This window comes from Myxine glutinosa, chromosome 4 (assembly GCF_964187855.1).
Source record: "Myxine glutinosa chromosome 4, kmMyxGlut1.1, whole genome shotgun sequence".
Lineage (NCBI taxonomy): Eukaryota > Metazoa > Chordata > Myxini > Myxiniformes > Myxinidae > Myxine > Myxine glutinosa.
The window spans coordinates 98,081,122-98,093,650 of record NC_136264.1 but is presented as its reverse complement, the minus strand read 5'-3'; the positions used below and the strand labels follow the sequence as shown (position 1 = coordinate 98,093,650).

At 42.3% G+C, this 12,529-nt stretch overlaps 1 protein-coding gene across 1 annotated transcript in view; it reads left to right on the top strand.

Annotated features, from left to right (window-relative positions):
• Positions 1 to 11,968: 11,968 nt before the first annotated feature.
• Positions 11,969 to 12,529, top strand: part of LOC137416299 (voltage-gated potassium channel subunit beta-3-like) — a 49,127-nt gene continuing 48,566 nt past the window's right edge. Inside the window, 2 exon segments of the mRNA XM_078775279.1 lie at positions 11,969 to 12,037; positions 12,296 to 12,398. Of these exon segments, the coding sequence (XP_078631405.1) occupies positions 11,969 to 12,037; positions 12,296 to 12,398 (172 nt within the window).

Genomic DNA, 12,529 nt, shown 5'->3' with positions numbered 1-12,529 from the left:
AGATTTGGACATTTATTTAGTTTACAAGATCCAATCCTCATATCCGCATTCCAGATTTTGATGATAACCTTCAAATATGTAATCGTAAATCGATCGTGTTTCCAAGGCAAGGCACGTTTGAATAAGCCGAGAAAATGGTGGCTTAAGAACCCAGTGAGTGACAGTGGGCTGACCAAGATGATGGGCCGCCATATTGGTAAGGCTTTTTGAGGTTTTTTCTTATGAGCACCTTGTTAATCATCTTCGAAAAGGGTGTTGTAATACACCCAAACACCCAGGTTTCATCATTGCAATCTGTCGGAGGTACAGGTGGATGCACGCAAAGTTTGGGGCCACTAGGTTTCATGGATTTGGAGTTACGGAGGAGACTGACAGATGGACGGATGGACACTGCCTTTTATTATTAAATATATCCCTGCAAATGTCTGCTGTTCTTCATCTGCTCCAATCGGTTAATTTGATCATTTGCTTGTTAAAGTGGACAATTTTCTGGCCATTTTCAGAGAGCCTCCTAAGTGTCGACGAGTCTGGTATATCACTCAGGCGGACTGGCATGGTCTTCAAGCAGCCCTCAAATATCTGGACTAGTCTCCCATCTCTCCTGCCTCTGACATCAACTCATCCTGGGAATTTTTCCAAAGTAAATTGCTCTCTCTCTCATGCACAGATTTATCCCATCATGTCCTCAGTTTTCATTCCTGTCCTACCATCCATGGTACACTGAATCTTGTGGTGAGGCAGTTGCCCTGAAACAACTTCCCTTCAACTCATGGAAGGCAAATCCAAATGAAGGTAATCTCAGTTCCTTTCACAAAGCTCAGAGCAAGTGTGTCTACCCTCAGGAGAGCCAGGAAACAATGTCTTTCCACTCTCAAGACTGAACTCTCAAATCTGTCTCCCTCCTGCAAATCCTGGTGGCGTCTGATCAAATCTGTTTCTGGAGTTTATTCCCCTTCCATCTTCTCCTTTACCTCAAATAGACCATGGGCCGAACCTAATTTTTCTGCTTAGTTTTTGAGTTTCATAGTCTCCTCCTGGGGACTACTTGAAACCTTCCTTAATATATTCCTCACATGTGCCTGAACCCAAAATCAAATGTTCCCAAGCTTGAAAATTGAGTGTTACTGAGAATTTCACAAAAAAACAAAGAAATACATAGAAATGGTTGCTAAGGTAATTTTACCCTAGCAACGGTGACACATAGGCATTTTCTGTGGGTTTAGAGCACAGAAATGTTACAAATGGGCAGAAGAAATACTTATAAAAGACTCCATTTATATAAACACATCCATAACATGATGTTAAATGTTGATGAGAGGGTCTTTGTAGTGTCTTACACAATGAATTACGGGAGACATCAATGGCTAAATTAGTACAGTTCATAGCAGGTAGTAAACTAACTTGGAACACCACTGCCATCATCTTTTCACCAAACAGAATAGTTTAAAATGCAAACATCTCACAACCACGTGTTTAAATGAAGAAAAAACATACCCCTTATTTATTTTATATCTCTGTTCATCCAGTTTAATGTTTGCTTGAAAAACTTACACCCAGTACCATCCTCGCTTGTGCTCATACTTCATTACAAAATATTTCCCTCTTTTTACAGTTTTCAATTACTAAATTGTGTTTCTCCTATTTCATACCTCGTACACAGGCACTTTCTTTTCCCTTCCACTCCCTCCCCCCCCCCCCCTCTTTCTCTTCCTTTTCCTTTTGTCCTTTCTCTCCGTAACTCTCCTCTCACATCTAAGTATTCGTACATGTAATGTTACAAACGAACTGCGTGCAGTGCAATGAGTAAATTGTGTCTTGGTTGGTGTCTTTAATACAAGCTGAAGCCATTATAAAAATCATCAATTCGTGATAATGTCAATCACTGAAAAGAAGCATACATCATAATATTATGTTAAAACCTGCAAAGTATTTATAATGATGTGGCATTATATATTTCTCAGAACATTTAAAAGCAAGGTTTAGGTTGTAACTGGTCATCATTTACGCAATGAAGCAATCTTTGTCAATTTCATTAAGTCATGATGAAATGAATCCAGTAATGATGAAATGATCTTCAAGTCTTACCCCTTAAAACAATTTTTAACACTATTGGTCTATTTTAACATACACTTGTTAACATACACTTAACACTATAACATACACATTTATTTAACATACACTATTTAACACTATTACGAGGTAATCAATCACACAAGTCTATTATTTTTGTTTCTACCAATCATTAACATAGTACATGTCGCTTAGATGTTTCCACAAAAACATTGCGTACAAAGTTGGTCACAGAACAAAGTGTTACAAATCATATACTGCTAGGAATATCATTTTTCAAGGTTTTCAATAGAATAGTACAAAATCAAATGATGAATAATAACTGAGAAAAAAATGATGTGCATAATTCATATTTTGTGTGGAACAACCAGGATGTATTAACTTTGATATTCTATTAAAAATAGCAAAAAGGAAACACCGACATGGGGCTATGCTAAATCACCTTCCTCCCTTATTTCTTTTCCCTCAGACAAAACGAAACAAAATAACAAAAGCAGTCATTGCACGGTGAAGGATGATGAAGACAAATCAAACAAACTATATCTCATCCTCTGAGTCAGGGGTGTCAGTTTCATAGTGTTCAAGTTCCTCTGCTGAAACTGAAACATTTTCACACCCTACACAGGAACAAAGGTCTGTGCAAGGAAGCTTGTTGGCCAAACAAGAACATCGCCGTTGTGAACACTGCATCTTCTTGCATGAGCAGTGTGACAACTCCATAACACTTGCAGGTGCAGGGGGAAGCCCCATCCAATCGACCACTAGCTCATCACCATCTGCTTTCCATCCATGATTTTTTGGAGATGGAATGTTTGGCATGGTCTCAAGACATTGCTTATGGATTGCTGCCTGATAGTTTGCACGTTGTATATGTTTGTGCAATGAATCCTTATTAGGTGGCAAACATTTCTCTACACATCCTTCTGGCTTGAACATCTGACACCTGGCCTGATTCACATCTTTGCAGTTAGTCTGGCCATAGAGTGCACAAGTGAACATCTCAAGTCCTGCATAGAGAGTTTCAGGAATCTCAAAAGCTGTTCCCAACTTCTCAAATGTGGAACAGTGCTCTTTACTTGCTATTAAGATTTTGGCAGCCTTCACTTTCCCCATACCATACAGGGCACTCACTGAGTCGCATCCAGAAAAGCAGTGAAATCCCACAAGAGCAGAGCACACCTCCTTTTTTCTTTTTTTTCTTTTTTTTGTATACTGAATCGAGGCTCGTGAAAGAGCTAACATTTACTTCACAAACAAATCAACCAGACAAACAAAATATACAAAAAGAGGGAGTGGAAAACAAGATGGGGAGAGAAGGGGAAGTGATGGAAGATTTGCTGGATGTCAATGGTACGTTTGCTCTTTCCTTTTCCAGTGTGGAAATATAGCTTAGCATCAATATCTTGGCAGAATGCAACGCACAACACAAACACATCTGTTTCTGGGCTGTTGATGAACACATGATCACTTGATCTGGCTGCAAATGCACTATGCAATAAAAGTCGCGTGTCCGCTTCTTTTTGATTTGTGAAGAGAAATTGAATGGCGACAACTTCGAGGTCTGTTTTCTTTTTATTCTGACGAAGAGCGTGGCATTCACCCCCGTGTCCTACAATGAGTCTTACATCATCGATGACTTCCACTGCATTCTTGCACCAGTATTCAAAGAGGAACTGTAACAGATTCTACTTATTCTGACCGCATGACAAAAACTTTGACCATTGTTTTGGTATCTTCTGTTCAGGAGAGAAAATTTTCATGACTTGCGTTCCTCCTACTGACCGTCTACTTCTCTCACCACATTTGATACTTTTGGTATGGTATCTGTCAGGGACAAAGTGCACCACTTTTGACTTATACACTTTGGCTTGTCTCACGAGGCATGAAAGTACCTGAACAGCAAACTGGCCAAATGTTGATGGTGGCTTGAGAACTTGAATCAGTGCCATGGCATCCCAAACCCATGTTGAACCACTTGGGATAGCATTGATGGTAGGAAGTGGGTCTACTGCTTTCTCCATGAAGTGTAAGAGCTTTGCTTTGTTGGTGTTGATGAGCGATCCATCATAGTTCGCAAGAGGCAATGGTCATGGGCCCAGTGAATGAGTTAGCATCTCCTCAATATCAAGCTTCCTAACAGTACCAATCACGATTAACCTAGCAAAAAGATTCCTGTCAGCCTTAAGAGCAATCTCCTTCCCCTTCACGTTTGATACTGTAGGCTTGCCTGTGTCTTTGAATGTCTTCAATTTCATCTTCTTGACGGGATCGTGAAAGCTGATGTCTGAGGCTTGAAGTCGTTTCTCACAAAAGGTCTGAAATGCTTCTTCTCCTTTCTCATAGGCTTTTTGGAGATCTTTCACCACCTGGGTTGATGCAACCTTCCCCGAGGTAATATGATATAGCTGATCACATTCCAGAGAAGTATCAAAGGGATTTACTATGTTAATAATAGTATCCATGACACTTCTTACATCTTTCTCATCTCGTATTTTCCTTGTTTCATCCATAGTCAGGTTCACGATGTTTTTTCGTTCAAAATTTTGGTAGATTAGCAAAACTATACATTTTTGGAATATTCAGAGCATGAGGAATCCAAAAATTAATGTTTACATTTGCGTAGACACCTTTGCGAAAATGACACTCAGGACAGTGATAAAGATCTGTAAAAGCATATTCCTGAATGGTATAGACCTCGTAGATCCTGTGTATAGGACTTATAGTTCAATCTGATACTACCTATAACTTCCTATAACAACCTATATCTTCAAAGGACTTGCAATATCATGTATAATGTAATACAGTTATATCACAAATATAAAGACAATGGTTTTCAATGACCTTTGTTTGTTGCTTTTCTATAATCATGAGCACTATTTTGAGGCCTTTATTGGATTCCTTGACCCAGAAAACATAGGATTAGCATATTTAATTAAGTCTCTAGGTTGATTTATATTTAATTAAGTCCATCTCTGTACACTGCCTGCTAATTCCAGCTCTCTCATGTTGGGTCAAAGTCCATCTTTGAGCGGCACCCTTGTTGACAGTAAATCCAGTCAGACCTTCTTTGGTTTTGGAATCACGGTTGGCTGTCTGTTCTATCACCTGGTAGCAGGCAACCTGAGCAAAGCCATATTCCTGTTGCCTCTGAACCACAAACTTTCCATTCTGCAACTCACCATGAATGTCTGGATGATCGTCGCATAGGCTATTCATTTCAAGCCAATATGCAGAAAGATACCGTGCATATTTGATGCGGTCATAGGAGAAAAACCATGGCATCATAGAGCGAACACTCGATAGGTGAAGATTCCAACTAGCAACTCTGGTTGCTCTGATGAACAGTAGTAGTTGTTGCACCATGTCAATGTATCTACTCCAGTACTGTAATGTCAGGTTCTGTTTGCTGTTCTTCTCCACAAAATCTGCATACCTCTGGAGGAGACAACTGATTCCTTCAGACTTCACAACGGTGTCAAACTCCCTCGGAAATGCAGCTTGCAGCTCTGTAGCATTGCAAAACACAAGGTCTTGCTCTTCATCTGGCAGAGTTTCGATGAAAGCTTGCCATCGTAATCTGTGCAATGCCTCGCAAATGATCTTGTGACTCCTCACAATGCGATTGTAGTGATGGCCACTGCACACTCCATTAACAGAACCTGCTGCAACTAGCTCAGATTCAATGAGGATGTCCTGTAGACCAGCATCGTTAAAATCATTTCCCAATACAGGCCATGAATGTCATGGCTGTATGAAACTCTCCCATTCGAAGTACAAGTCTTTGCATGAAGACAGGATTTTGCCAACGGATCTCCTGAGCTTTAGCGTAAATTGCCTGGTCCATGACTACGATAATCTGCTCTAAGCCAAGCTTGTTCGCGATGCTAATACTTCGTTGCAGAATTGTATTCACTGTGCTGAGGTTAGTAGGACTAGCATCGATTACTGGAAGAAATCCAATGCTTGATATTGATGGGATAGTATCTCTCTGTAGAATGGTATTAAAGCCTGTCCATCCAGGTAGGGTGTCAATATTGGAATCTGGTACCTTGCAAAGAAAGTAGGCATCATCCAATGTTCGTGCATCTTCCTGCATCTGCACATAATGTGTGAGCTCTACCAATACACCCTCACCATACGGCTCTGGACCTGCCCTCTGTCCTCCAGTGTACAATTCAATATTTGGAGTGGGTGGCTGAAGGGATCTCTTTCTCGATCTTGCGAGAGAATGCTGTTCTGGTTCTTCTGCAGCAAGCTGGTTTCCATGCTGAATAATTATTCCATTGGTATTATGAGTAGTGCCCTTTCCTGACAAAGTCTCCTCCCCAAAATCGTTATTGTCCCAAACGAATGTAGTATGTATGTGGGGTTTGATTTTCGGTGGGATGTACTCATCTCCTTGTTTGAGCTGCAACTCAGCAAGGGCTGTATCGTGTTCTATGACTGCTGAATTTGAGGTACAATGTCCCAGGCCATTCAACAGCCCAATTAACTGAGCTGAACCGGTAAGATGACGCACAGACATTGCCAAAGCTGAATGTTTTGGCATTAATTGCTTTCCTTTCATTCCAAGATTGATGATATCCTGACACACAGATACAATTTTTTTACTGCTGGAAACATCTACATTTACACGCGAATCGTGTGGGGGGAAATCACTTGTGATGCCTGTAGTCCATGCCAGGAAATTGAACAGCTCATCTGGAACTATGTTGTGTGCTGCTTGTAGAGTCAATTCCTTGGAACTTGGTGGCCACTTCAGTGGAGGGGGATGGCATCACATTTGTCTTTAATGGAATTCTTCAGTGCCAGAGCAGCGTGGTACATGGGGTCTACATTTCATCTGAGTTGTAATCCTGCTGGTTGTAGCACCCATTCTGACATCAGTGTCAGTGTCTGTATCGTCAGCACTTTCCGGTGAGTCGTTCACTGCTTCCCCTACAATCTCTGCTGTGGAAGGATCCTCAACAAACACAAGATCACTTTCATTACTTTTTGATGACTTGACAAATTTGAGGAATGGATATGACTGTAGTAATCTTCCTTTAAGGCTGTATGTCTTGTAGGATGGGATTTTCATGCCCTCCTCTTCTTCTACACACTTCTTGAACAAGTAATTTAACTTTGTTAACCTCAAAATTCCTCTATTTTTGACAATTCTCTCTTCAACAACTCTTTGGCAAAAACATTTATACCCCTTGTCATACAAAAAAACCTCTTAGGGGTTTTTCACATTGTTTTTGCATCTAGTGTAAGACTTAAACCAGCTCTTATGATACCTAGCTTCTATGGCTACTAGGCCTTTCCCTCTGATGTTAATGAGGAGGGCCTCATCTTTCCTCATCTCAGCTGCAGTGACCAGCTTACCAGCTGTTATAGTCTCACAATGAACCAACTGTTCCTTTCTTCTTTTTCTGCTGTGTGGTTCTACAATGTTCTTGTCTTTCTTGCAAATGAGACAGCATACTGGCAGTAGATGGGAGGATCTTGAACCCGCCGCCCTGGAATGGGATGTCTTTGACCGCAGAAGTCTGATCTTGGGAGCCACTTCGTCTTGTCCCTGGTCATGTTCAGCAGATGCATCAGCTGCATTAAAGAAAGGGGACCAGTAGGGAGAGCAGTGGGAAAACAAGAAAAATATGAGGAATGAGAAACAAAAAGAAATACACAGTTTACAACTTTACACACCCTTCAAAAATAATTAAATCATTTTTAGTTGTATGATAGGAAATTCTGACATCTACAGGTCTAGATTATCTAAGGCAAACAAGCGTCCTGTATCCAGATAATATTGTCAGTATGAATAATGAGGTGTACAGGATGGTCCGTGGAGCTACCTAACATGACTCGTGACAAAATTCATATTTCATTGCAGTCAGACATAGAGGTGACAGTTACCAGCCTCCGTAAACATTCTATGGGTTACCAGCCACCTGAAAATGTGTTCAGCTTGTTCTTTTATTCCTGCATGTATGATGTCAACAATATGTGATATAAACTTCTCTATAAATACAAATTGATATGACTATTGTTGATTTCATACATGGAGGAATAAGAGAACAAGCTGAACAAATTTTCAGGTGGCTGGTAACCCATAGAATGTTCACGATACGGTGGCTGGTAACTGTAAACTCTATTCTCTAGCTTAACTTATGCCGTACCTAGTTAGCCATGAAATTTAAACGTAACAGGAACTAAAATTAAAATCTCCAGGGTATATCCCATAAATCTTGGTAGGAACCAAAATATTTCTGAAAGAGAATTTTAAAAACTAGCACAGAAGTAAGTGGGGCAGCAAAACCAAATAATCTAGGCTAGCAGTAGCACTGATATGAACTGTACGATCAAAATAAACACTACACAGATCTCAGTACATGGGGCATGTGGGTGGATTGTGCTTTTGCATTTTGTAGACCAAACAAACCAACACGCAAAATGTGGTGATATAATGCTGGATAAGCTCATTTTATTGAAAATATAACACAATCACATATCAGAATATATTTACTTACATTGGTCACTACTTTGAGGCACGAGTGCAGGCTTCTTCCTCGCTCTCTCGATCTTGCACTTGTCAGTGTATCGCATGTAGCACTTGCGATGATACCCGGCTTGACAGGGAACGGCATCGAGTATTTCTGGTGCTCTAACCAGCTCCAATCCAAAAGTATTGATTGCATTTTGTGGAATTTCAACTTCTCTGGTATCTGTAGATTTCCACTGATGAACACTTGTGATGAATTTTTGCCAACTAACTTCCGAAAACAAAGTAATCTTTTCTCTTGCACCAGTAATAATGTGCATGCAACATGCCGTTGCTATGCTCAGGTAGCTTACCTGCATGGGTCAAGGGCTGTGATTGGCCAATTCTGTGACACTTGCAGATACAGCATCTGTGATTGGTCTGTCAAGGCATTCAGTATGACATCATCATGCTAGATTCTGGCTGGGGAAGTGTATATTTTTGCGTGCAAATTTCTCAAAAATGCTCAGTTTTTAGTGATGGGAACATTAAAAATAGTAATTAATGACCTAATATCTATTGCTCTTGCAAATATCCAGTACCCCCAAGTGGGGACTACGGAAAAGTGGATTTTTGAGTCTTGGCCCATGGTCTAAAATGGCTACACAGCTGATACTGCATGTGAAAAAGCCGAATGCCTCAACTCTGTGTTTGCCTCAAATTCTTGTGTCCCAACCCCATCTCTCCCTGTCTCTCCCAACCCCACCTTACCCAGTCATACCCAGCTGCTCCTGGACTCTGTGTCCGTCTCTCCCGACAAGGGGGAGAAGTTTCTGTCAAATTGGAAAAACAATATACGATATAGCCTATTTTACTCCCAGGGGTCCCAGGAATATCCACCGAAAATATCGCGATCGGTTGAGCCGATTTTGCGGTACCTTCGAACGGACAGACGGACATTTGGTGGATTATAGTAAGATGATGACGGATACTTTGGATCCCGAGAGTACCTGGTTCACCTTTCCGATCCGTGATACCTCCCAAAGAGTTACTACAAGTTGGATTGCGATATTGAAAACACCAAAAAAATTGATTCTCACAATTTATTATCACAACATGTTCATTTCAACATATGAAAAGTCAAATGTAATTTTGGGGAATTGCGATTAGAACATTTTCATCAAAGTTTTTGTAAAATAGAAAACGGTACAACAAACACGTTTAGAGGTAAAACAAAGTTATTTTTTGCAAACACAGGTGATCGCACACCTGCTGCCACGAATGGCAAACTCATTGGGGATGTCCCGACGAGGTGTACCACTAGAACGGTTTGGAGGACCGTCCCGACGAGCGAGGTGTACCACTGGAACAGTTTGGAGGACCGTCGCGACGAGGTGCACCACTGGAACGGTTTGGAGGACCCTCCCGACGATGTGTACCACTGGAACGGTTTGGAGGACCATCACGTCGAGGTGCACCACTGGAACAGTTTGGAGGACCGTCCCGACGAGGTGCACCATGGAACGGTTTGGAGGACCGTCGCGACGAGGTGCACCACTGGAACGGTTTGGAGGACCTTCCCATCTGCATGAGCGCCGGACAGTAATGCTCGGTATGCGCGTTGTCCCCAGTGGCGTTACAGGTGGGACACGTGTACGCACGCAGGATGGGACACGTGACGCGGCCGTACACATCCTTGAGCGCGTGCTCCTCGCACGTTTCGTACGCAGATCCGTTCTTTAAACAGAGGACGCACGGAGGTCTGCTGTGTTGAGGGGTCCTCTCCAACGACCTGCTGTAGCTTGCGTGGAACCTGCGATGGTCCGAGGAGCTCGACGTTTTCAGGTGACCTCTCGGGTCCACGGCGTTGAAAGGGACGGCTTGAGGTCCACGGGACTCCGCTCTGACAAGCGACGAGGAGTTTGATCCCATCGGGAATCTGCCACGAGTGTGCGCTGCCTCTGAATCTGCCACCTCTGACCCGAGTGCACCCGACGGGGTCATGACCTCGCTCCAAAACGACCTCATTTCGTCAAGAAAATGTGTGTAAAAAGGAGAATCACTGAAAGGTCCGAATCCACTTATCACAGAAGGTCTTTCTGAGTTCGATCGATTTCTGAGTCCGAGCTGAGGAGTCCGTTCGATCTCCAAATTGTTGACGCCTCCAGGGTCCGCGTACCATGTGCGTTTCTCCGGAACTTCCCGGATGGTCGCAAGGCAAGGGTGGACATGGGATGACCTCGCGCTGCCGTCTGGGTCAGGAAGGACCGATGGGGATTCCCCGTCATCGTCATAGAATGGAAAGCGTCCGCCGGCACTGGATCTCGGGACACCACCGGGTCTTCGGTTCTCCATGAAGACGGGTTCACTTGGATCAGCTCGTACCGAATACCGGCTTTCAATAAAGTGGAATGATCACAGGTAGACACCTAAATAGGTTTTCATTTCCCAAAGTGCATTGGGAGGGGTAATTCCCCCAAATAGGGAACCAATGAACCCCTCCCGTTATGATACGTTGATGAAGTTGTGACGTAATCATCTAAGTGTGAGATGATGATCAAGTCGAGCTGTGAATTGAAATAATTAAAAACGAGCGGTGATCAATAAATCCACAGCCTGGAAATAATACAATGCGACGTTGTGTATACCTGATTGTGGAAGTTATTAGCGAAGGGAGTTGATGTTTCGATTTATATGATCATTATAAGTGTTAATCATATGGGGAGAGGAGGGTCCACAATGTACGGACTCAAAACGGGATAATGACAACGTGGAGCCCAATAAAGGTGAACGCTTTTCAAATATTTTATCGTCTCTGGACTATGTTGAGTTTGATATCTGGATTATGGTGAGTTTGATATCTGGATTATCGTGGGTTTGATATCTGGATTATGGTGAGTTTGATATCTGGATTATGGTGAGATTGATATCTGGATTATCGTGGGTTTGAATCTCTGCACATCCATCTGCATTCCTGAATATTGACTGTGTGGGCAGCACGAGGGTCGGGGCTCGTGTGTCTGTCTGACAAATGGTCGATAACTCCCGCACCACAAGTTGATCTGACATTCTGATTCTACTCAGACTTCAATGGATGGAGGCCATCCTGGTGTGCTGGTGTTGATATAAATGCGGATAAACAACCCAGAATTTTTGATTCTTTTCTGGAATAACCACATCTCTTCCCACCGCCTCTCCTCCCTCCCTCCTCCCCCTCCCCTCACCCACCTTCCCCCTTCCCCCTCCCCTCTCCCCTCTCCCTCTCCCTCTAGTTTCACTGATCCCAACAAACACATAAAGCAACCGATCTGATCGAGGACGTGAATGGGCGGAATTTCATTATTCTTCCACAAAGTATTTAATAATATCCGACTTATCTCTCACTTTATGTAATTCTTCATTCATTTTTTTTAATTCGTTCGAATACCAAATGCGATGCTCACTGAGCAGTTACATCAAGTATCGATTAAAGAGTTTTGCATGAACTCTCAACATTTGGACCTGGTATCGTGCACCTGACATTGTTAAAGTGGAATTAATGAATTGTCAACAATTGTGAATGAGTGCCCATAACCTGTTTACCTGTACACGAATGCAGGTTACCAATGCAAACAAATCTGATTAAAAAATACACCTGTGGCCTTGAATTACAGAACTATTGTTAAAGTCGTGAATATTTGATGGTTAAAGTAGTCTTACTTCGTGATCGACCATTTGACGTGGCCTCCTGTGCCTGAAATCACCTTGTGACGTCATCAATAGGTGTTTCCGTCAATTAATCGATTCGCGTCTATTTTTACCGGTTCCACCTGTGACGGTCTTTGTTCACCAATGGCCTCAGGGCGCTTGCGACGTATTTTGAACGGTTCAGATTAAACACGAAGGTTACACGTGATCGTTTGCATCAATGATTGTTTACAGATATTCTTATCAATTGAGCGACAAAAAAGGTCCACGAAACGTCTACAATAGCTCAGGAACGTCAAGACGTCAACC